Source organism: Trichosurus vulpecula, chromosome 5 (genome assembly GCF_011100635.1).
Source record: "Trichosurus vulpecula isolate mTriVul1 chromosome 5, mTriVul1.pri, whole genome shotgun sequence".
Classification (NCBI taxonomy): domain Eukaryota; kingdom Metazoa; phylum Chordata; class Mammalia; order Diprotodontia; family Phalangeridae; genus Trichosurus; species Trichosurus vulpecula.
The window spans coordinates 25,744,538-25,770,359 of NC_050577.1; the positions used below are offsets into that span (position 1 = coordinate 25,744,538).

At 40.9% G+C, this 25,822-nt stretch overlaps 1 protein-coding gene across 7 annotated transcripts in view; it reads right to left on the reverse strand.

Moving 5' to 3' along the window:
- RBMS3 (RNA binding motif single stranded interacting protein 3) overlaps nt 1-25,822 on the reverse strand; it is a 758,966-nt gene that overhangs the window by 448,731 nt on the left and 284,413 nt on the right. For all 7 annotated transcript variants that reach the window (XM_036759106.1, XM_036759112.1, XM_036759109.1 and 4 more), the window contains exon 4: nt 9,871-9,962. In XM_036759106.1, the coding sequence (XP_036615001.1) occupies nt 9,871-9,962 (92 nt within the window). The remainder of the gene's footprint in view (nt 1-9,870; nt 9,963-25,822) is intronic.

The window sequence follows — 25,822 nt, forward strand, 5'->3', positions numbered from 1 at the left end:
TTTAAGAAGCTTAAAACTGTGCCAATACCGGGAATGTGCTATATGATTAACATTTTTACCCCAGGTTTTCTCTCTATAACATTACAGTATGGTTGGAGACAGCCCGATTCAGAGTCAGAGACTCAGGTTCAAGGTACACCTCAAACAGATATTGGTTTTATGACCCCAGACAAATAACTTAACCTCTCTTGAAAACTACGATTTAAGTTACACCAGAGAGTGTACTGATTTTCATTGGTAGATGTCATTTAGTCCCTTAAATTCCTTAGGTCAAGGAAATCATAAGTCCATACAACACACACACACATACACACACACACACACACACACAAACACATACACACCCAAGAATGATATTTGCTTCACTTCTCTTACAGAATTTTTGTGAAGACTGAACAAGTAATGAATTTAAGACATTTCATAAACATTAAAGTGCCCCAGAAACATTAGTATTTCACACTTTTAACTGAGGGCAAGTCATTTCACTGGGTAGTATCCCAGGCAATTCTCAAAGAATTGAAGCTCTATGAAAGTTGGCAAAAACGCTTCCATGGGTTGAGAGAATTCTAGCTCTGGAAATTTCTACCCTGGGAGTTTAGAAGATGAAAGGAATCTCAGGACAGACAGGACCAGTGATGAATGAATGAATGAATGAATGAATGAATGAATGAACGAACGAACAAATGAATGAATGAACAAATGAAGGAACAGATAGATGAATGAATGAATGAATGAATGAATGAATGAACAAATGAATGGATAACAGCCAGACAATTCCACCACAGGATGTCATCACTATATAGAAGTATTTGGTTATAAAGCATAAAATGTTATTATAAAATGACATTGAGCAGTGCAACATTATGTGGGACTTTCCTCTATTGGCAGCTTCAATGAAATTTTTTACCTTTGCCTTTGCTTAGGGAAGTATCATTTTCCATATGGAAGGCACATTATACTTTCAAGGGATAATAATTTCATTAAATCCTATCACCTTCCCAGCAAGTTAACTTTGAATCTGAGAATGTAAAAGTCACTTCGCATTGAGTATATTAGGCTTGTCTGATCAGTCAAGTTGAACGAGGACTCCAGGGGGGATATTCTCTGCTTGATGTATGAGTGTGACACTCATTAGCATCCATGGGAATAATAGTCACACATCAAGTCAAGAAATAGGCCTCTAGCATTATCTCACCAAAAGCTGCAGTTCTTTCATGGAAGGGTGCAAATTCACTTCAGTCACCTTCATGGAGCACTTAAAGGAATCCACAGTGAAGAGGAAGGCATGGTTCCCATTTGGAATTTTGCCCAATTTTTGAAATCTAGGGTTTGATTTATTTGGGGAGTATTTTGATTCATGCACAAAGGGTCAATATGGTTTTAGAAGTTGGAATGCAGATTTACCCACTCCCACTTGTTGATCTGCCCAACAGATTCCCAAGACACATAATTGTGGTTGGGTCACTTGAGTACAGGAGGTCTGAGTTTCCTGAGCATGGTGGGAAGAAAGGAATCAAGTCTGACTGGGGTACAGAGCTCATTTACAGCCCTTAAATTTCCTGTTTTTCCAATACCCTCCATTTGCAAAGGGGCCATACAAGCTTCCAAGATACACAGATTGCTGAGCGATGAAGATAAGGCATTCAGAAAATACAGGGCCAAATTCTATTTTTTGTGTTTATTTTTTTTCTTGCCTTTCTTTGCATCCCAAGTGTTAAGCACAGTGCCTGCTCTACAGAAAGAGTTTAATAGGTACTTAAGGGGGATCCAGGTGGCACAGTAGATAGAGTTCCTGGCCTGGAGTCTGGAAGACTCATTCCTAAGTTCAAATCTGGCCTGAGACACTTACTAACTGTATGACCCTGGGCAAGTCATTTAACCCTATTTGCCTCAGTTTCCTCATCTGTAAAATAAGCTGGACAAACAAAAAGCACACCACTCCAGTATCTTTGACAAGAAAGCTCCAAAAGGGGTCACAAAGAGTCATACGCAACTGAGAAGCTACTGAACAAAAACACTATATAAATAGTAGAGAAGACAAGGACTCTATCTTTGTATGCCTAGAGCTTAGTACGGTACCTAAATAAATGTCTGTTGATTGGCTGGAATACAAAGTGGGATTCAGTAACTGAGCAGAGTAATAAGAAAAATTTATAAAGCATTTAAGTTTTAAGACATGCTTTATCTGATCCTCATCACAACCTTGTGAGGCAGATGTTATTACAATTCCCATTCTGTTAAGGAAATTGAAGCAAAGGTAAATGACTTGCCCAGAGTCATACTGCTAGTAAGTGTCTGAAGCAGGATTTGTCAATGGGTCTTCCAAACTCTGAGTCCAGTGCTCTGTCCACTGAACCTGCAGTCTAGGGCAGGGAGATGTTGGATTTCGAGAGTCAGAAGTGAGGCAAGAAAGCATTCCAGACAGGGGAGACAAACTGTAACATCTACCTCATGAATAATTTGTAACCAATACTCACAGTATCCTTTCAAAATAGGCTGGTGACCGCTGGAAAGATGGTCACCACAGGGCTACAGCCACAGGATTTGCAGAGAACCATAAAAGAAAACAATGGAAAAATCAGCAAATGGTACCCAGGCTTCTTGTCCTAGAGCCAATTCAACTAAGCTGCCCTAGACCACAGACCTACCCTGGACCTGCAATTTTCCAAGGATTTTCCTTAAAGACTAGCAATGCGGAACAGAGGAGGGAAAAGGAGGCAGAGAGCACAGAGTGAATCTTTTCATTTAAAATTCAAGAAAAAGAATAATTGCAGCCAAGAGCACCTTCTTTGTAGATGGCTATTATATTTCACAGGAGTATAACCAGAAATGAGTTATTGATTTGGCTCAGCCCCTGGATACATTCTCTACATATGTACTCGATGAGATAGTTAACAGGGGGTTGTGTGTCTGTTTGTTTCCCCTAAGACAAAGAGAACTGCCTACTGACTGGTGTTCCGCACGCATTTTGTAATAAGAAGCATCATTGGCAACAGGCAGAGGCTTCACTCAGGCCACAGTGTGCAGGTTTTTGTAAGATGCTGTGGAATTCAGCCAACTCCATTAGGATATCAACCCCAATCCCAGTTATTTCCACTTTAAGAGACAACCATGGAGTTTTAACAGCAGCCCTGGGCAGCACCAGAAGCAGATTATGAAAATCATTTTGCAGAAGCTAATACAAATATTTAACTTTAGCAAATTCTGCTTCCAAAAAAGTCAAATAATTAAAGAACGGGATTAAGATCAACCCTGACAATTTCAATATTGGATTTTTCAATCCCAGCATTCAACTCTGGCATCAGAAAATAGGAGCCCAGTTGACACAGCCACCAAGCTGATATTCACAAATATTTTAAAGAGATGTAAAAGCCTAACACATAAATATTGATCTAGCTGCAAATCACAGAAATTTCAATCATGGGATGGGTGATGCTTTGTGATGGGTTATGTCAGAAATTCCCCAGGGTCAGACTATGTGCCAGGCATGCCCTTCATAGACGTGCATCAATGGATTTGTGCAGAATACTGATCTGGGATGAGCTGACATATTTCAGTGACAACTCTTTGGAAAAGAGAGGCATAGAGCAGTCCAAAGGCAATAATTCAATGTAAATGAACAGGTGAAATCTGGGGAAGTGAATCCCATTTAAAAATCAACAGGACAGATAATTAAAATATTTGACAATGCAGGATTCAGTCTTTAGGCAGTTACCTGATCCATAAAGATCTTTGTCCAAGGGAATACTTTGTCCAGCGCGGAAAAAAGTGGAAGGATAAAATTTTGTGTTGTCTGTAAGTGAAAAGTACATTTATCTGTCCATACCCAGGTGTGTTTAAATGTGAACAGTCTGTTCCCAATCACATTTACACACACATACAGAGAGAGAGAGAGAGACAGACAGAGACACAGAGAGAGAGAGAGAGAGAGAGACAGACAGAGACAGAGACAGACAGGCAGAGACAGAGAGACAGAGACAGAGCACTAATTGCTTTATTTAGGAAAGGAATCTTTCCTCTATTTCTGGAAGATTAAAATGAGATATGCTGTTTACAACAGCTGTATCTACTCATTACTGCAAAGCATGTCTTTGGCAGTTTATTCCAAGTTTGGGTAGAAGAAAAAGGTAAATAGCTTGAAATTAAAATCTACTTTTTAATTGCTTCTTTGGGTACATCCTTATTTACTAGACTTACTGAAGTTATCCAAATATACTTTTCCATTCATTCGTTGGACAGATGGTAAGCTTCTTGTGGGCAGAGGCTTTATTTACTTTTGTTTTGTTATGATCAATGCCTAACACAATGCCAGACACACATGTAAGTTCTTAATGAATGTTTGTTGAGCGAGTCAAAAAAAAAAATGTGTACCCGTTTCAAACTACTAGAAGTAAAGCAATGCCTTGGACCCTGCTTATTCAGAAGGTATTAAAATGTGGGCTCCCATTTTGCTACTAGGAACAGCTTTGATCTGTATATTTTCTCTGGTTTCCCACAGAATCTCAGAGTTGGAAAGGATTTCAGAGGTGATCCAATCAACCCGTACCTCTTTTCTTCCCAGTCCAGGGAAGGATTCTCTCTACTTACTCTATAGACATGGCCATTTGGATTTGATCAAGCATCTGATTTTATCAGTCTTCAGGCAAACTTTATAGAAGCCTCTCCGCAGACAGGATTATGTTATAACTATATGGTCCACCGGATTGTAGTACCTTTCATTGCCAGCAGCAGATATTTCATCAATGCAAAATCATAAAGTGGAAAGGGGTGTCCAAGGTTCATTCCACATTGTCCACAAAATGTATTCACCTGAAGTATATCATATCCTCCATGATGGCACCTAGATATTTTTCAGTCATATTTAACCATAGTCAATAATTCTTAAAGTGAGTAGCTGAGTTTTTCTCCCCAAACACACCAACAGAAAAGCACTAACACCAAAGTTCATTCATCTTCCACTAAACTTAAAAGGTTACATTTTGCTTCTAGTATCTCAGACATTAGCCTTCTCCCCCATCCCCACCCCATCACAAGCAAAATGACTTTGAGCTCCATTTTGCTATCGAGTCAAAAATGAAACTCTTAGATCATCTGAGTTTTAGTGCCAGTCAGTACAAAAATCTCCAGTTGTACTCTTCTGCATATAAAATCCTCATCCTGGCATTTAAAGCCCTTTACAACCTGGCTCTCACCTAATTTTTCCTACTCTGCTATATATAACACCCCACAACCTATTTCATGTTCTAGTCAAACCAGCCTTCAAGACAGCCCTCTTAGATAATGTTTCATCTTTTCTGGACCTTTGTAAAATTCCAACCCCACCACCCCTACCTCCCTCCTTACTTCTATCCAATAGCAACCCTAGCTTCCATCCAGGTACAGTTCAAATGCTGATACCTTCCTTTAGTTGATTATATCCAATTTATCCTGTATATATGTATGTATGTATGTATGTATGTGTATATATATATCTTGTTTTTGCATAGTGGTTGGTGTGTTGTCTCCCCCATTAGACTATGAGCTCCTTGAGGGCAGGGACCATCTTTTGCCTTTCTTTGTAACCCCTGGATTTAGCACAGTGCCTAGCACATAGTAGGAATTCAATACGTGCTTGCTAGCTGTTATTGGAGCTGAAATGCCAACTTCCAGAGGAAGTCATTGCTGATGGCCAAATTTGTTTCTGCTCTCTTCCTTTTAAATAGGAATAGTGCTGGGAAATGGAATGGTAATTTCCCTGGCATAAGGAAGTCCCAAATGAGAAATATCCTTCTTCCAGTGAAGGTTAGTGCCTTCTCTTCAACTTATCTCTTACAGTGCTGCCCAGAGAAATGAGAAGTTAAGTCTCTGCCCAAGATCACACAGTATGTGTCAGAAGTGGGATACAAACTCAGTTCCTGCTTGTTTCAAGGGCAATTGTCTATCAACTACCCCTGTATTTCTGAAGTTAACACATTACTTTGCATTCATTTATGTGTGTCTATCTTGTGTCCTTCTTTCCCTCTTCCCCTCAGCAGATTTTAAGCTCATTGAAGTCAGAGGCTATTTGATTTTGCTTCTTCTATTCCTAGCACGCACCTAGCACAGAGCTTTGCTCACAGTAGGTGCTTTTTTTAAGCCGTAACTACTCTTGTTATATTGATGTGATATCAATCCCTTGATAAACTCATCGGCCAACATCCACAGAGAACGGCCTGAATATCATTGAACACCTCCTCAACCATTCCTAGAATGTGAAGTGGAGGCAAAAGATGTTCCTTTCCATTGTATAAAGAAGAAAACAGAGACAAGATTTGCACAAGACCTTTTCCCCAGGACCCTGGACTGTGTCTCTATGGCAAGAAAGCTTTGGTGCCTGGACTCCAAAGTGATTGTTCTTTCAACGACACTTCAAAGCAGTTGTTGAAGAAAGACTACTTCCTATTATGCAACAAGGTAATTAGTACATTAATAATGATTAACAATATCCAGCCCCAAACTTGGATATGAAAGCACTGAGACATAGGAAAACTCCTCAATTAGCCACATCTGTGGAATCCCTCCTGCCCTTTAAAGAGAAGCAAATGCCTTAAAAATTGTCGTTCTCTGTTAATGAATATTTATGATGCCTCTTACCACCAACTAGGGTTTCCTTTGGGTGTTCTTCTTATTTTATAATCCCCTTCATTGTTAGCCATAGAAGAGCAAAGTTACACAAAATGGTGACTCTCCTTAGCGACTTTTTAGATGCTTCAAATGACATCTGGGGCACATCAGCTATGATTTTAAAATATATTTATTTTTAAGTCATGTAGGAAAATATTACATAAATATGTACATATACAGGCATGCACATACATACATATACATACCTATCTATATATATTCACATATGTGTATACAAGTATATGTGTGTGTGTGTGTGTAGGCAGCAAGGTGTTACACTAGGTAGTCCCCTAGGCCTGGAGTCAGGAAAACCCAAATTCAAATCTTGTTCAACAACTGACTAGTCACGTGACCCTGAGCAAGTCAACTAACTTCTGTCTGCCTCAATTTCCTTAATTGTAAAATGGGGATAAGAACAGCACCTACCTCCCAGGGTATTTGTGAAAGTAAAATGAGATCTTAGCACAGTGCCTGATAAATAGAAGGCAATTAATAAATGCATGTTGCCCTTCATCTATATTTATTGTATATACTTAAAATCTTTGTATATATTGTTTTATATATAATATATTTATGCCATCTAAAACACATGTACATACACATATATACATATATATGTGTATGTATGTATGTACACACATATTTCTTCTCAGCTGTTGAATTACAGTCATTAACAACTGAACCATTCTAGGAGGCAGATGCGTGTCTCAACCTCCTTTGCATGCTTCAAGATTAGAAAGAATGAAAGAGATGGCAAATTTATTCTACATATCACACCAGGCAAGGTAGTAACTTTCGAGTAATTCCAGAAATGAAATGTCTTTAAACACTCCAATGAGTATTTGCTTATTGTATAAATATGGCATGGGATGAGAGCCAAAAATACTACCTGAAATTGCTCATCACTGCATATGTTGTTTAAAAGATTTTCATTTTTAACAGCACTCTGACTATGCAGAACATAGGCGCACAGGCAATGAGAGGTGAGTGGGAAGTGGTGTACGGATCAATACTTGGAACTGTTACTTCTCATCCAATGCTCCCTTCTCCAAGCGGCCTTTTCTGTTTTCCCCAGCTGTTTCTGCTTCTCCTTATCTTCCCCCAGCAAAATTATTTCATAGATATTTTGCATTTACCTCCCTCTGTAGCCTGGTAGAATATAAGCTTCTTGATGGCAGAACTGACTTCGATCTGTTTTTGGCATCCACAGTACCTAACACAGGATTTGGAGTATAGTAGCTGTTTAATAAGTGCTCACTGAATGGAATTAAACAGGCAGCCTCCACATCTTCCTACCACAAGTGAGATTTGTGTAGAGGGATACCACAGTGGCAGGAGTTTGTACTGCACCACTGACACCAGACATTGGATTAATCAGAGAAGGTGGAAATTCCAGGTCTCATTTTTGAGAAATTAATGATATAATACTTTTTATGTCCAAAACTTTTGACATCTAACTGTTACCCAGTCTTGGGTGTTTGGCATCATAATGTTACTCAAAGTACACAGGTGTTCCCAGAATTAAAGTTGTCTTCTGTTTTCTTTCTTTTTTAATCATAAGTTTACTTGATACCTTCTGTTTGATATCCAATCCTTCTCGATAAACCTCCACACTCATGCACACGAGCCCTCTCTCTTAAGAAAAACAGTTCAGTAAAACTCTACATGGGCATTTGTTAGGCATTTCTATAACTACTTTCACCATACCTTTGAGATTAGTTACTTCCATTTATTCTTTTCATTTATTAAATTAAATGTATCACAATTTAAGTGCCCTCTCACATATCTTCAGATGTGAGATGAATCTTCTTAATAAGGTTGCTTCTGAATCCCCACTTGTTAACCCTTAGCCTTTCTTCACCTACTTGTTCTTCAAACTCATTAACTGCCTGGGACTGAGTTCTTGAGAAGACCTAAAGCCATCTGGCCTAATTTGGACATGACTTCAACATTCTTTAATGCTACAGTCAAAGAGGTGTTTAAAATTGATTACTAAACAGTCTGAAATCATTTTAAATGCCTTAAATAGCAACTAACTTTCTCCCTCTTCCATCTTGACAACTTAGGCAAAAAAAAGAAAAAAAATGAGTGGTGATCAGTGTTTGAAAGTCAACGATCACGAGCTATACCAGACTGCTGGGAGCTGGTTGATGGGGTTAGGAGGGAAAAGGGGAGGGCGACAGCTGGAATTGAACATCTGGCTTCTAACTGAAACGAGGAACCATTTGCTTACACACCCTGGCCAAATGGACGGAGGAAATAGCAATTTATATCTCCATGACAGGAAACTTCTTTCCCTTCCCTACTGAGGATCATTAGTGAAAAGTCAGGAAAGACTTCAAGGCTAATCATATGCACCTTTACAAAAACTCACACAGGCACACTTAAAAACCCAAATATGGTATGAGTGTTAGACAGAGATCATGGCCCTTCTTCATTCCTTCTTTTAGTTGAGAAGTTCTCAATTCTGGATAAAGGACTGTACTTCCATACCCAAAAAGACAGAAATCCAAATGAAATATGTTCATGTATCTATATACAAGATATCAGAATTCTAAAGCTATTTTCCATAAACCCCACATATGCTATAAATTGTTCTCTGCCTAGAGAGGTAATTTTCTTTTCTGAAATAAAGGAAGCTTTAGGTAGCAGAGTCCAGGTCCCTTGTTCCTAAATTAAGAGCTGACCAATAGCTCCCAAGAGCATCATGGAGGTCCTCTCAAAGTAGACAAGGGTAATGCCAGACTCGTAAACTCAGGAAGAATCCCTCCACAAATTCCAAGCTAATATCAAAATCAGGCTCAAAGAACAAGTTTAGAGGTAGTTCATTTCCCTGCATGGAGCAGACCCACTTGAACACACTGCGATAAGCTTTCCAAAGCACGCAAAGGAGAATGCTGTTATCCAAAGCCCAGCAGGCAAATCGAGACATCCGATTGCTCCTCAAGCCAGATGCCATTTGCTATTGGAAGTCCTTAACACGGATGAAAAAGAGACATAACTCAACAAGTATAACAGAACTTAACAAGGCCTCGGACGTGCTTTGCAAAATTGCTGATGAACTCAAAGTACAAACCAAGTAAGCCCAACTTTTCCAAGCCAACAATTATCATTCCCATCACCCTCCAGAAGGAGGTAACATCAGGAAATCATTAACCCAGCTTGGAATCATCTCATGACCATGTCATCACAAAAGGCAAGCCACTGATCCGAACGCATCTGGCTTACCTTGGCCATCTGTGCCTGTACGCCATTGGCCTTGAGAGATGCTACCGCTTTCTGTGCTGCAGCGGGACTGTCAAAATCTACAAAGCCATAACCTGTGGAAACACAAAAGCCATTGTTAGTGGGTGCTCTCGAGCAGCCTCAAGCCAAACTCTCCTTGGATAAGAGCTAATGACATCCTACTCAGCTGTCATCTCCGCATTTCTCTGGAAGGCCAGTGTGGTACAAGAATGTTCTGTCATCAACGGTCCTTACTCCTTCTCTGTCACTGCAAGTACCTGCTTCAGGAAAGCCATTTCAGAGGATTTCAACAGAAAGAAAATCATCTCTTATTTCCAGAGGTTGCTCCCTTTGGCCTGGGGTTTTCCAGCAGATTGAGTTCCCAAATGAACTAGCTCATTTACTTTAATTTCAATAATAAGCCAGAAAATTACTTGACCTTGCCAGACTCACTTCAGCCCTCTCCCTCAGCACTCACAACATCTGTTTTGTTAGGAAGGCCAGGTTATTCACTTCAATTCTGGGAAAAATACTTTAAATGCTTTCTATATGCCAGGCATTGGAAATGCAAAGACAAACTGAAATAGTCCCTGATATTGGGATGTGTGTGTTCTGCCAGGGGAAAAAAAAAAAAAAACCAAGGTGTATAAAGATAAGAGTGGTAGGCCTAGGGCCTGTGATTTCATTGGTATAGGGAACTCCCAGGTAAGGAAACTCTCTCTACCAGTACACGTGGCACCTTCTCTGAAACTTAGAGTTTTAGCAAGTTGTCTTGAGCACCAAGACGTTAAGCACCTCAAGAGTGATATAGTCAGTGTGTATCAGAGGCAGGTCTTTCTGACTTTGGCTCTTTCTCTGAGCTACCCTACACTGACTTGCTATACACAGAGAAGGAAATACTAAATATGTGCAAAGTCAATGCACAGTAATGTCAGTGAAGGGAGAATTGACACCTAGGCAGATCTAGAAGTGCCTCAGGAAGAAGGTGCCCCATGATGGGAGCCTTGAAGGGTGATAGCAATTCCAAGAGGAAGGGGTGAGGAAGGAGGGTATTGCATGCAGGGGGGACAACCTGGACAAAAGCATGGAGATTGGGAATGAGATATTTTACACAGGGAAAAGCAAGAAGACCAGTTGGCTTGGAATGTGACAGAAAGAATGGGAAACAAGGCTGGAGACATTGTTAAGGTCTTTAAATGGCAAGAAGAAGAGTTTGACATTTTATTCTAGAGGCAACAGAGTCATGAAAGCTTCTCGAACAGGCTGGGAAACCAGGCAGGGAGATGCATTAACCCAGCCAGAACAATGCCCAGGAGCCCATGACTGTCAGAGGAAAGTTCTTAGTATTGTGAGCACCACCATGTTGATGTCACAGAAGACATCTCTGTCTCTGCCCCATCAAGTGTCTTCTAATTGGAGCTGTTAATAAGTGAAATCATTAGGCCATCATTTTGTTTTCTTCTCATTCATGTGCATCATTTTCTGCTAGTGTGCAATCTGAAGCGTGGAGGTTCTCTTGTTGTCCCTCCACGTACACATGCCCATGCATACACATCCACACACACACACACACCCCTCAAAGAAATAGTCAGTCTGACAGAATCTGACTATATACGAGTATTTACATTTCAAGTCTCAGGCCAAGGCTCAGCCTGAAGGGAATCTCAACAGCCAAGAAAATTTCAAAAGGAAAACACCACAGGGATTCTATTCCTGAAGCATCGCAGGGCACAACTTAATATCCCCACCACCTTCATTGCCCATCCCTTTCGTCTTCTGTCAGTAAATGTTTTCCTCCTCGCTTCCATCCTTCTCATTTGGCACATGCGTATCTAGCCCCAGAAGCAATTTCAAAAGCTGTGTATTGTGAGTCCTCCCCACCCCACGCCACCCCCCTCAAAAATAACCATGGAAAAGTGCAAAGGAATTCAATTACCAAGTTGTTTCTCTTAATTAACTTTTTAATTTTCTCCCTTTGGATCCTTTCTCCTTTTATTCCTTCCCTCCCAGTATGTTATTCCAAAACGGACTTCTTACACAGCAGTAGGCTATAAAACACACTCTGAAACCTCTCTGGAAAAGTGGTAAAGTTTGTGTTTGAGCTCAAGGAGACAGACTGCCCTCTGAGGAATACTGGGAACACCATGGATTTTCCCAAGGATTTTCCTCCTGAGGGGAGCACTCAGCAAGGTCAAGGGTAAGAACAAATGGCCTGAATGAGCAGAGTGGGACAAATAGAGATGCCTGTTCTGGGGAAAATGCACTACATGCTAGTTCTGGTAACTACTGAGGTCCACCAGGTGGGCAGAAAGGAATCCCAGAAAATTCCTTACTGTTTTGTGGGAAAAGAATGGCGTAAAACTAAGTGGCACGGTGAATAGAGTGCCATGCCTGGAGTCAGGAAGATCTGAGTTCAAATCTAGCCTCAAGTACATACTAGCTGTGTGACTCTGGATGAGTCATTCAACCCTGTTTGCCTCAGTTTCCTCATCTGTAAAATGAGCTGCAGGAGGAAGTAGCAAACCACTCCAGTATCTCTGCCAAGGAAACCCCAAATGGGGTCACAAAAAGTGAGACACGACTGAAATCACTGAACAGCAACAAGAACAACAAAAGCAATTCCAGGCGCAGGCTTCATAAGGATCAGAGATTTGGAGCTTGAAGGGACCTTGGGAATCATCTAGTCCAACCCTTCATTTTGTAAATGAGAAAACCAAGTCCCAAAGGGGCTAAATTAATTGCCCAAGGTTACAGAGCTAGTGAGTATTCAAGGAAGGATTTGAAGACAGGTCTCCCATTCTAAGAACTATGGGATGCCACCTAAAAAGGAGTCTTGGCTTTCAATATCTTATTCTAGTTTTCACCTATTCTATTCCAGATATACTGTCTAGGTGAGGCTTGGGCAGATGGCGTGTCACCTCAATGTGACTCAGTTTCCTCATCCATTTAGGTCAAAGCTGCTATCTAGTATACCTCAGGGGCATTTCTCTGTGGATTAACGTTTTCAACCTGGCCCCAAAATAGCGTTCCAATCCCATTATGTTTGGGTCCCCTTCTATCATGGCACAGTCCAACCGGACTGGCAAGCAGGTGGTGTAGTGGGTAGAGCACCAGGTCTGAAGTCTTCTGGAGCTCAAATCTAGCCTCAGCCATTTACTTGTTGTGTCCCCGGGGATGTCGCTTAATTTCTGTCTTCTTCAACTCTGCAATGGTGATAAAAGAGCACATCTTGTAGGATTGTCTTGAAGACCAAATGATATCATATTTGTAGAGCACTTAGCATGTGGCCCATAGTAAGGTCTTAAAAATGCTTGTTTCCTTCTTCCCTTCTGTTTCTCACACACCTCCCACCTCCATGCATTTGTGCTGGTCATCTCCCATGCCTGGAATATTTCCCTTTTAATCACTGCCTCATAGAATATGCTACTCCCCTCCATATTTATTCTTATTTATTTTCGGTATATATGTATTCTATTCTCCTCCCTAACCCCCAAAAGACTATGAACTCCATGGGAGTATGACACAATTCACATTCTTTTTCATCTCCAGTACATGGCAGAGGCACAATAACTGCACGCTGATTGATTGATAATTGACTCGTTAGCATCAGTGGAACAGAAGTATATAAAGGCTTCAAGTTCTAGCACCAGGGCCCTCCAGGCAGGGGCTTTCTTTCCTGGCCACTTTACAGAACTGTCTGCCTTTCCTCCAATTCAGGTTTCTCCCTCTGGCTCCTTTCCTTTCCTTCCACCCCCACATGGTACACAGGATATTACAAAATCTCTACACTGATCTCCAGGGCTGAAATCCAATCCAAACAGAACGAATCCACCATGAGGACCTTCCATTCCCTGAGCCTTCTTAACATCCCAGAAGCAGGAGGAGAATTATGGGATGCCCCATAGTCAATAAGAGAGAAAATGATTTTTTATTTTTTAAAGTCACAGCACAGCATGGGCCATGTGGGAGACATGACACCAGGCTACTTACATGTATTGCTCATTTTCCATATTTATGCTTTGTAGACAGCGGGGACCCCAAGAGCCCACCAGGAAATGTGTAAAGAAAAGTGAAATCATTGGATTTAAACTATGCCATGGAGCTGAGGGTCCTTCGTAAATATTTACTGTGGAAAATTCAAATAGGAAGGCTCAGTTCATGGGCAATCCTTTAAATACTTCACCTCTAGAAATAAAAACCACATTCTCCAGTTCCCCAAGACAGCAAGCACTACATTATAACCAGAGGAAAACAAAACAAGATTCTTAGCTTCCCCGGGAGAATATTTATCCTTTCACTAAGAAATAAAGCCACTTGCTGCTGTTCATTCCACGTTGATTTTCCTTTCTGCCAACAATGGAATTCGGATGAATGAGGTCTCATGTCCCTGAATTGCTGAGGGAGGGCTTAGTGGAGCCCCCTCCACTAGGAAGTTTTTCTGGCTCAGAACTAAAAGGACCTGCCATCAAGCATGAACAAGATGCTGACTTTCTCCTGCCACCACCTAAAAGGCTGGGGGGCCTCTTGGTCTCAGTTTCTCAATTACATAATTAAACTTGGCAGCAAGTTCAAATGAATTAAAACTGAATGTCACTGTTTTCTCAGCAGCCCCCCCTTCTTTGTTTTTTTTTTTTCCTTCCTTGTCGGGAGAAGGCCAGCTGAACAGCAATTAGCGGGAAACAGAGCAGTGAGAAAGAACCAGCTCGGTGCTAATTAGGTCACTTGCCAAATGTATTCATTCCATTGGCAGATTTAATCAATGTTTTCCTAAAATGCTTTAAATCTTGTATGCCAATTTAAAGTTTTGCTATTATTACAGCTTTAAACACAGATGGGAAGCTGAGTGATTCGCAGGGCTGTTTGCCTAAAAAAAAAAAAACACAAATAAAAGAGAAAGGCATTTGTAAATGGTAATGAACCTCTTTGCACACAGTTAATGCCAAGTGGTTTATGTCTGTGTTTTTCTCCCTCCAGCGAACTAATAGGTGGCAGATATGTTGTATCATTGACCACTCAGTTCATGCTACAACAATCCAGTCAGTTTGCCTTATAGAAAACATGAACATGCATGTGTTGCTGGGCTCGAGCAGCTTCATTAGCTTGGGTATCAGCATCCCTTTAGTCAAACAGATTCTCAACCTTATAAGCAATCTCCACCTCGCTGCCTTTCCTTTCCCTCATCCTGCTCTCCAACATGTCGCCAATAGTCAGGTCTTGCCAATTCCATCTTCCCCAGAAATCTCTACTTCACCTCCTTCTCCTTGTACCCATAGGGAAAAGCCAGCTAGGCAGGACAGTGGATGGAGAGCTGATACAGACTCGCAAGAGCCTGACTTCTAATACTGACTTGATGTATAGGCAACTCACTCAGGCTTGTTAAGCTTTGGTTTCCTCATCTGTACACAAGGGATACTGATGGCACATAGCTCCCAGGGTCATTGTGAGGATCGAATGAGGTCATCTATGTAAAGCACTGAAAGTACCTTAAAACACTATCTATGACAGTGTTGTTGGTGGTGGCGCTATTATCATTATCTCTAACATATTTCAGTTCCTGGCCTGAAGTATAGTAATAGCCTCAGAATTGCAGCCAATTCTCTATTCTCTCCCCTCTCAAATCTGTCCTCCACATAATGGCCAAACTGATTTACCAAAACAGACAAACAAAAGATCTCCCCAGGTCACCCCTCCACTCAAAAATCTTCAACATCTTCCTATTGTTTCTGCAGTTCCTTAGCCTGGCATCTAAAGACCTCCACGGCTCCCACCTATCGTACCTTTCAAGCTTTATTATATCAGCCCCTCAACACAAGCTCTGTAATGCTTACGGTGTCCCCATAGATGACATTCAATCATTTGCCTTTGTGAATTTTTGGAGGTTATTCTGGAATGCCTTCCCTGCTCCCCTCTGCCTCATAGACTCAATAGCTTTCTCTAAAGCTCAGCTCAGGTACCAACTCCTACATGAGACCTTTCCTGATTCACCTGTTGTTAGTGTTACCTCTCTCTTGAATTTACTTTCTATTACTCTCTTATGTACTTATTCTGCATACCTGGGGCAATCTCCCAGTACCAGTAAGCCCCTTAAGGAAAGGTATTTTTGTTTGTTTGTTTTATGTCTTTGAGTTCATGGTACCTGGACAAAGTCTTCCACATAGCAGGTATCTAATAATCACTGGATGAATTGAAGATGTCTAGTAGCCTAGGGGCTAACATGCAAACTCCCTGCGGGCTGGGACTGTTTCTTTGAGTCCTCTGTGCCTGGCACTTTGTCCAACATGCTTTGAATGCAGTAGGCACTGGATATACATTTAAGGAATTCTCTAGCACTCCTTTAAAATGGACATGTTAGGTATTGAGTGGGTAATATCGTAGCTGTCCATATATTTGGAAAAAAAACATCAAAATGGCCAGCTCTCCTTCAGCGCATTTTAAATGCCCAAATGATCAAGACAGAGCCCACCACAAATACTGGCCTCTCCTGTTAAGACTGTGAAAAATCAAATGAGTGGCATTCTTCCTCTCCAGAGCTAGTCTCTTCAATCTGTCTTGAATCTCAGCACAGTTGGCCTGCTTGAGAACACAACTTATTTAAGAGGCTGTACAACTGTGAGTCAGATGTGGCTTCTGAAGAGAATGAGTGAACCTTGTCCAGAACTTACACATCTGAGCTCCAAACCTCAAATTAAACAGCCAGAGAAGGTTAGGAAATACCCTTGTATCCCTCCTCCCACTCCAACGTTCTGCCAGCCGTTCACTGGTTTTGACCAGACTCAGAAGTGGAAGCCCTGAAATACCACAGAGAAGGGACACTTTGGGTAGATTTGTAATCTGACCAGATGCAAACAATACTAGGGAAAATTTTATGGAGGCCACTACCTCCCCGAGTTGCTGGGTGAATTTTTAGTAAATAATCTTCAGAAAAGTCCAAAGAAGAACCCCTAAAGTGTTGTGGAACAGCTGATCATTTACTGACATTTTTTGATTTCTCAGGCCCAATGTTGGCAAAAGATTATGTTGTAAAATCCAACCCACAAGCAGCATGGTTGTGTGGGCACATACCAATACTAGGTGACCAGATTTACTTCAACAGCTGTTCATAAAGTGCCTGTGGGTCAGGCTTTGGTGTTAGGTGTTGGGATACAAATAACAAAACAGAACAGTCTCGGCCTTCAAGGAGCATCCAATACTGGAACCCAGGTCTTTTGACTCCAAAATCAGTGCTATTTTCACTAGGTTACCCTCAGGAGGTTGAACAGTAGCATGACCACCATTGGCATCGCTGTGGATTTCTAGGAAACAGCAGGAATGAGACCTGGTCCTGCAAGAATACAGGACCATGGATGAGAACTCGCCAAGAGGGGAAATCAAACATCTAAGATAATTTGGAAAGAGCACTGAATGAATCAGGTAGTCTTGGTTCTAGATCTGGTTCTGTTACTTCTCAGCTGAGTATGCTTGGAACAACTTTGGTGATTGACAGAGCTCTAGGTAACTCAGGGTTGCCAGGGCTGTGTCCCAAAGTACAGACGTCGTGGGAGGTGGAGTACTTTCAGTAACAAAGACAAATGCAGCAGCAACAATAAAACTGCTCCCTTGCTGCTATCTGACTATTCATGTCTGACTATTCATGACCTCATTTGGAGTTTTCTTAGCAAAGATCCTGGAGTGGTTTGCCATTTCCTTTTCCAGTTCATTTTGCAGATGAGTAAACTGAGGCAGACAGGATTAAGTGACTTACCCAGGGTCACATAGCTAGTTTCTGAGGCCAGATTTGAACTTAGGAAGATGAATCTTCCTGACTCCAGGCCTGGCACTCCATTCACTGTGCCACCTAGCTGCCCAACCACTAATATTAGTAGTACTACCACTACTACTACTACTACCACCATCACCACTAATACTACTACTACAACCTAATAGTACTTACGTTGTGCCAGGCACTGTGCTAAGAACTTCATAATCATTATCTCATTTGATTGTCACAACATTGGGAAGATGGAGCCATTATTATCCCCATTTTACAAATGAGTAAACTGAGGCAATCAGAGATTAAGAGATTTACCCAGGGTAACGCAGCGAGCAAATATATGAAGCCAATTTAAACTCAGGTCTTCTTCACTCTAGGCCTAGCTCTCAGTCCACTGAGCTGCCCAACTATCTCAGTAGCTTTTCTTGTATGTTTCTTGTTTCTCAACACCCTCTTTACTTGCCTGAACATGGGATGACACTTCCTGATGCTTTTGTTACAATCATTCGCTTCTCCTGATCATCTGCCTTCCTCTACAACCCTCCTTCTCTCACCTCTATTCTGACACAACTAAATCTAACCAGATCAGACCATTCTAGTACTTAACACAGTGCATGGCACATAGTAGGCACTTAATAAATATTTATTGACTGATTGCTCATGTAATACTGCCAGATCTGTGAACTCATGCCATGGTGGAATCAAAAGCAATGATGGTGTGGACCCACTTTCCCAGCAGTAGAATCCAGGTGTTCCCCTCCTTCCCAGTCTGCCCCCATTACAACTAAATTTACCATAGGGAGGAAAATCTTTAGGTAGAGGTCTGCCTCAGTTATTTCATGTATTTAAAATAAATGGTAATTGATGCATGATAACATCTGTCTAGCCTCTCTCACATCTAGGATAAAGATGGAATGGGACAGGGTATTATACGGGGGTGCTTTGTAAGCCCTAAAACGAGGCAGGACTCTCAAAGGGTCCAACGTGATGATGAGGGGGTCTGCCTATGGATGGGCTCTAAGAATCAGAACCAATAATGATGGTGATGAGAATGATGATATCATCTGCTGACAGATATAACTGAAAGAAATAACCCATCTCCCATGAGTCCATAGAGCAGAAAGGACCATGATCCTTAGTCTATTAACAATAAGCAAACACACAGACCACCTTTTCTCTCTTTGCTTGATTTTGTCTGTTTTTACAAAAAAAAAAATCCTTGCCTCTACTTTTCAGTCTGAATACCTGCTGCAACATTAAAATATCATGAATTTTACTTGAGCTCTGGCCCATCCAGAGGCACGGGTGCTCTTCAGACACAACCTAGCTACATTCCCACAGGCTGGACCCTCTATCTTTTCTTTCAATGTGATAGAACAGAAGGTTAAAGGAACAAAAATGGATTCCCCCAAGAAGTGTCCCCCAAGAAGTATCCCAGCAGAATAAGCCAATTACAAAGGCAGGACAACTTTGGGCCTGGACTCTTCCATTGTCTTTTATTTTGAAAATGGGATGCTGCCATTCTGTTTACATTGCAAAATGAAGGCTTATTAAATCCCAAACAAATTCCCAAATTTGCTTTCTTTTTCACCCTCTTCCAATCAATTCCTAAAATAGAGAAACTACTTCTCCCCCACCAAATACAGTCAAAACTGAGGCTGGGAGGAGCCTTGGCATTATCCTGAGATTATCGCACCTCTCTGATTGGCTACAAGATTCTATTGCTTGAGACTTTCTTTCATTTTAAGATTTCAAAGGTTAAGGAAACATTCTACCAGACTCTGAAAGGGCAGATTAACTTTGTGAATCAACCAGCAAAAAATTCCCCATTGTTCCCAATTTGAAGTGATTAACATAAAATGCATACCCCAGGCTGACCGTGAAATCTAGTGACTGTTTGATGGTCTCCCTTACAGTGGGAGGTATATTTGTATGTGGACATGAGCGTGTGTGCATGTTTGTGCATGTGTGTAAAGATATATGCATATGTATATATGTTTATAGGTCTGTGCATTTGGGGTTCATGATTGAGCTTTATAGCATGCAGAATAAACATTGCCACGCAGTTTAGAACGACAGTGCAGAGAAGCTATAATTGAAACCTTTAATTAGAGGGCTGCAATCAGCAGGCCTTACTAGGGTATGCAAACCTAACCACCCATTCTGCATCCTGCTGACCTACCATGCCTCTCTGTCCTTTTCCTAGCTTCTGGTGTCACAAATACATGGAGGGATGGAAAGCATACTTAAAGCCAATGCCTCCAGAAACCAATGGCTCTTGGGAAGAGTCTCTGTAGTGAAGTTCACTGTCACTGGGGAGAGCAGTAACAGGGATTGATGTCTCAGCTTTCCCTGATCCACTGCTCCCTTCAGTCATGAGGACACAGGCAGGAGTTAGGCTTATTGAAATACGACTGAAAAGATACATAAGTGGTGTCACAAAGTACAGTCCTTAAAATATCTGAAGATTGCCCTTATGCCCCACGCTTTCTTCTCCAAGCTAGATGTCCCAAGTTCTTTTAACCAGTCCTCAGGTGGCACCTGGCACAGTGGATAGAGTGATAGATATGGCATAGGAAGATCTGGGTTCAAATCCACCTCAGACACTTATTAGCTGTGTGACCCTGAGTAAGTTACTTTATCTCTCTCATCCTCAGTTCCTCATCTGTAAAATGGAGTTAAAGATAGAATCCCCCTATACAACTCCCTGCCATGGGTATTTTAAGAAATAAATAAATTACTGTATAAAAACAAAAAACTTAGCAAAACTTGAGGTCTGTAATGTTAATGGAATAGGAACATCTTTCCCATCCATTAATAGGCCTATGTGACCACATGTGTTCAATCACAGCTGTGATACATCCTGAGTCACATAGAGCCCATTGGGGGAGGAACTTGCTTAAAGGAAAGCTTGCTTAAGAAAAGCTGGCTTATAGGAAGCTTACTTATGGGAAGCTTGTTTGTAGAAAGGTTTTCACATCTTTTGGTACTAAGCTAATTAGGCACTGAATCACGAGGGTTATGATGCCTTCCAGCTCTGAGAAGTGTGTGTGTATATATATATATATATATATATATATATATATATATATATATATATATATATATATATATATATATATATATATATATATATATATATGTATGTATATATTCTGAGGTTGATATTTTGCTTTGGGAGTTTGCTTATGAGAAGGACCTTTTGATTCCCTGGACAGGATTCTGAGTATCTGTTTGTTCAGACACCCACCCCCACCACCACCCCCACTACTCAGATGTATCTTTGCTCCCCTGATCTGGTGGTGTACATATGTGGCTATATCACCCTGTTCAGGCAGCTGGAGCCTTGTCTGTTGATCTTTGTGCTAATTTCTCTGCTTGTTCTCTGCTTGCATTTTCTCCCCTTCAAGATGCCGACCTTTCCCCTGAACTAGTGAATGTAATTAAAAGAAGATTATTAACCCTTTTAAGGCTATCTTTCCTTTAAAAGCAGATCAAAGAACCTGTGCTAACAGGCCACCCTGGGTGTGACAAGGTGCTTGCCGTTACAAAGTCCTATGTAAATGTCAACGATTACTATTATCTGTTATTATTATCACTTATGTGCCTGTGGAGGTCAGTTAACTTCCTTGGGCTGCACTTACCACCTCTATAAAATGAGGTTTTATATCTAATGCATGATGACATCTTGCCCCTTAAAAAGTCCAACCTCTTCATTTCACAGATGAAGAAACTGATGCTGAGGGAGGGTCCATGAGTGGCCAAAATTCACGTATATTTAATTCAGAGGCAAGATTTGAACCTATGTCCTCTGCTTCAAGTTCCTTTAAAAATTTGTCTAGGTGGGAGACCATCCCAAGCATGGCAGGGGCAGAGAAGGCAAAGAGACAGGGTAAGAGATGCGATGTCATGTGGAAGGAACAGAGACTTTGACTGAATTGAGGGAAAGGAAATAACATCCAATGAGGCTGAAAAAAGAGGTTGGAACCAGATTGTGAAAGGCTTTAAAAATTGAACAAATGGATTTTAATCTTAGAGACAAGAGAGTGACACAGGAGTTGGCTGAATAGGGGATTGAAAAGGTTAGATCTGTTAAATGCTACTTTAGTAACAGTCTGTAAAATAGATGACCTAGGGCTACCATTTAGGACACTGTGGCAGTAACCTTGGAGAGAGGTAAAGACAGCCTGTGCTAAGATAGCAACTGATAAGTAGCTACCCTTCTTGGTTGGAGAAGAGAGGTGTTTTAGAGACAGAAATGGCAAGATTTGGTAACTGATTGGATTTATCTGATGGGAGGAGAGCAAGGCTTCAGCGATAATGTCAAGATTATGAAGCTGACATTAGAAAAAATCACAGTGCCTTCAACAGAAGTAGGGAAATTGAGAGAAAGGAATGTTTTTGGGGTGGTGGAACAATACTGAGTTCAGTTTAGGAAATGGTGAGTTTCAGAACTCTCTGTGATGGCCAGTTGGAAATGTCCCATTGGTGATATCTAACTGAAGCTAAGGGAAAGATACTCAGACCAGATATGTAGAGCTGGTCATCATCTGCGCAAAGATGAGTGAAACCCACGTCAGCTGCCAAGATTATAGAGAAAAGAGAAGCTTTCAGACCAAAACTTAGCACCCATCCTTATGATCTTTGAAGGGGATGATAAGTGAAAAAGGAGACAGAGAACCAACAGTCTGAAAGGTGCCTTGTAATGTCATGAAAATCCACAGAAGAAACCAAAGTAACATAGAAACAGAAAGTTGTATTGGACAATGTCAGGAGGACTGACTGAGAATCTTGACTCTGAGGGTTACTGCATGGTTATGAGGTAGTCATAGATTCTCTGCCCCTCAGTTTTCTCATTTGAAAAAAATGGGGCCTATAATACCCCCTTACAAGGTTGCTGTAAGAAAGAAATTTTGTCAAGTATAAAATACTATAGAAGTGGCAGTAGCTATTATGTATTCACTTTTCTTACACAAATTATTCACATTATGGTAATTCATTCTTGTTTCCATATTTCCTCGCAAACACTCTTTACAAGTGTTTACCCTATTGCTTGGCAATTTCCAAAGGTCTGTTTGCTGCTGGTCATCTATGCTTGGCTCTGCCTTGGGGCTACATGAATTTTCTGGATAAAAGCAGTTCAAAATTGATCCTAGATGTTGAAAGGGAAATAGGATTTGATTTCCAACTTCATTGTCTCGTCAGCTATGTAGAAATGGAACTGCCCGATAAAATGCAGTACACTTGCGCACAGGGGCAAGCTTTCCTGACCACAATATTTGGTATTTTAAAGGAAAACTGCTCATTTGCTAGAAATATCATCTTCCTTAGGAAATCATCATCCAACTGGTGCTCATGTGGGTACCAGAAACAGTCAAGGCTTTTCAACAAAGGGAAAAAATCAGATGGTTTAGAAAATCATCAACCTTGGCACTCAGTAGATCTAATTTTTCTGGTGTCCTGAACATAACAAAATGCCTGAGCTCAAACTCTTCCTCCTTTTGAAAAGTCATCTCATTTTAACAAGAATTTGACAGGAGATTCATCATTGCTCATAAATTAGGAATGGCTTCTTGAGCCTTTGCTGGAAATTTTTTCCTCCTTCTCTTTTCTAAGATGATCCAAAGAGAATGCCCAGAACACAAGCATTCAGAGACCAATGAAGACCATTGGAATTTGTAGCCTTCTGACTCATAGGAGATTAGAAACTCATTCCTTCATTCACAGAATAACGTCAGACTTCTCATGAAGGAATGGTTCAGGGAGCCATGCCGGCTCCTTAGGAGACAACACTATAAGGCTTCCAGAAGACCAAAGAGAATGGAGAGTTCCTGGAGTTAATCACTCATTACATGCTCTGTGTTTAATCACTGAAAATGAACTTCTTTTTCACATAAGCAAGCTGAATTCTCTTCATTGGGGTAACTAGGAATGCTAGCTCTTGAGTGAAATGACCTAGATTCAAATCCTATCTCTGAAGCTCAGTAACTCTATAACCCTAGGTAAGTCACGACATCCCTGAGGCTTCAGTTTCCTTATGTTAAAAAGGAGGGATTTTGACTAAATGGCCTCTGGGGTCCCTTTTAGTTCTAGATCTAATAACCTTAATAAGAATTGTGACACCTCCCCTGAAATTACTCTACCAATTCATATTGGCCACTCCACTGCCAGACTGGGTCCTCAGAGGCCTACCTCTGAGTTATCTAATGGTAACCCTGCAGGAGGCTCTCCTCCTAATTTACAAAACTTTAAGAGTGTGTTTCCCCTTAATAATCAGCTAATAGACTCAATTAGCTTTTTAGAAAAGATATTAACTTAAACGACATTCCAAGACCAACAATTACACAGCATTCCCCAACACCTTCCCTAAGAAACAAAACAAAAACAAAAATCTGGGGCATATTCTCACATATACAGTTTATGAGGGGAAATGGACATGAACTTGGAGTACAAAGGTAGTGAGACAAATATGTGCCCAAGGCAGTTAACGGCTCTAGAATAGCCCTTCATATCCTCTTCTCTGGGAACTCTTCATAAAACTCCCTGGAAGGCATGGGACTTGGGTATTGTTGAAGCTGCTGCCAGGTGGGTGGGCTCTTCTCAGGGTGAAGCATCCCTGCTGGACAGGTGGCTCAGCTGGATTTGTTCCTTTCATTCCACTGCCTGGCTGGCCTATCAGGTCACTTGGCTACTTTTCTAATTCCTCACTGTGCTTGGCTATTTCTGGGCTGGACTGGGCCAAGGAGGTCACTCTGATGCTGGGCAACTTCTGCCAGACTTGGCCAGACAAAATCCTCTGGCTTTTCCTGCTTTCTCCAGCTCCTTATCCTTCTAGGCCACCCTAATCTCAACAAAACTACTTTGCATATATTGTGTATTTATTCATACAAGGTGTCCCAAAAGTCTCAGCAAAGTATTGAGCTTTTAAAACTTAAGCTTAAAACTGCACTAAGATTTTTGGGACACCCTGTCTATGTTACATGATACATCTCCTCCCTCCTCAAAACAAACAATAAACCTGCAGAATATCAGCTCTACAAGAACAAGAACTGTTTTACTTTAAATTTTTATAACTATATAGATCCTATAGATATAAAAGATGCTTAATATATGCTTGCTGATTGAATCCATAAAATATTGTACAAAATCTGCCCAGTTTGTTTGTAAAGGAACAGAGCATCCACTTCCTGGTGAAATGACCTCTCTCTTTGGAAGAGATGCCTCAGAATTTTTCTGGCTTGGATCCTGGTAGCCAGCACGCATGAAGAAGTAAGACAGCTGATCCACTTGTCTCTTTAAGACAACTTAACATGGCTGGACCTCCTGCCTTGGTTTTTATAGGAAATTATAGAGCTGGAAGGACCTTAATTGCGAGGTCATCTATTCCAACCAACTTACCACTCACATTGAAGTATTTGTTCTTGAGAGCAAAATTGCCAAGAGCAGACCTGGTACTCTGGAAATAGCGCTGGATTTGGTACATTCTCAGTTTATTTTCCATCTACGCTGTATAGATTTTTATACCGTATGTAGTTTTCCACGTACCTTATTGTCTCTCTCCCCATTAGAATATAAGCTCATTGACAGGAGCAATTGTTTATATTTTTGTATTTCCATCCCTGGCACATAACAGGCACTTAACAAAAACTTGTTAATTGTGGAAAGAATACTGGGTTTAGAGTTAAAAGACCCAGCTTTAAATCTTGCTTTGGATGCTTATGACTTATGTGACCTTGGGCAAGTCAGTTAATTTTCCTTGGCCCCGGTTTCCCCAATTGTAAGATAAGGAGTTGGACTAGATGACCCTTGATGTTCATTCCTTCCCAATATAGATCTAAGAGCGTATGATCTGCTGAGTTTTCCTACATGATTTATATAAAACTGGACCAGGTGTGACTCTTCCAGACCTAAAACATTTTTGGACAAGGCAGGAAGATGCTGATAATGGTCTTGTAGTCCCCCAGTTATGATTCACCAGCATCGCTTATCACTGATAGTATGTGTGCAAAGGTCCCATTGGGCTGAATTAGAGTTAGCTAAATTAGAAGTTGATTCCAATAATAGAGTCCTGTTTTTAAAAGCAGTTAAGTTTGTGGCTTTTGTCCCTCTAATTTGCAAAACAAATAGCTGAAAATGGCTGGATTTTGGCTGCTTTTTATAAAATGACCAATTTTCAGAATAAGTACATGCCCTCCTCCTGCTGTT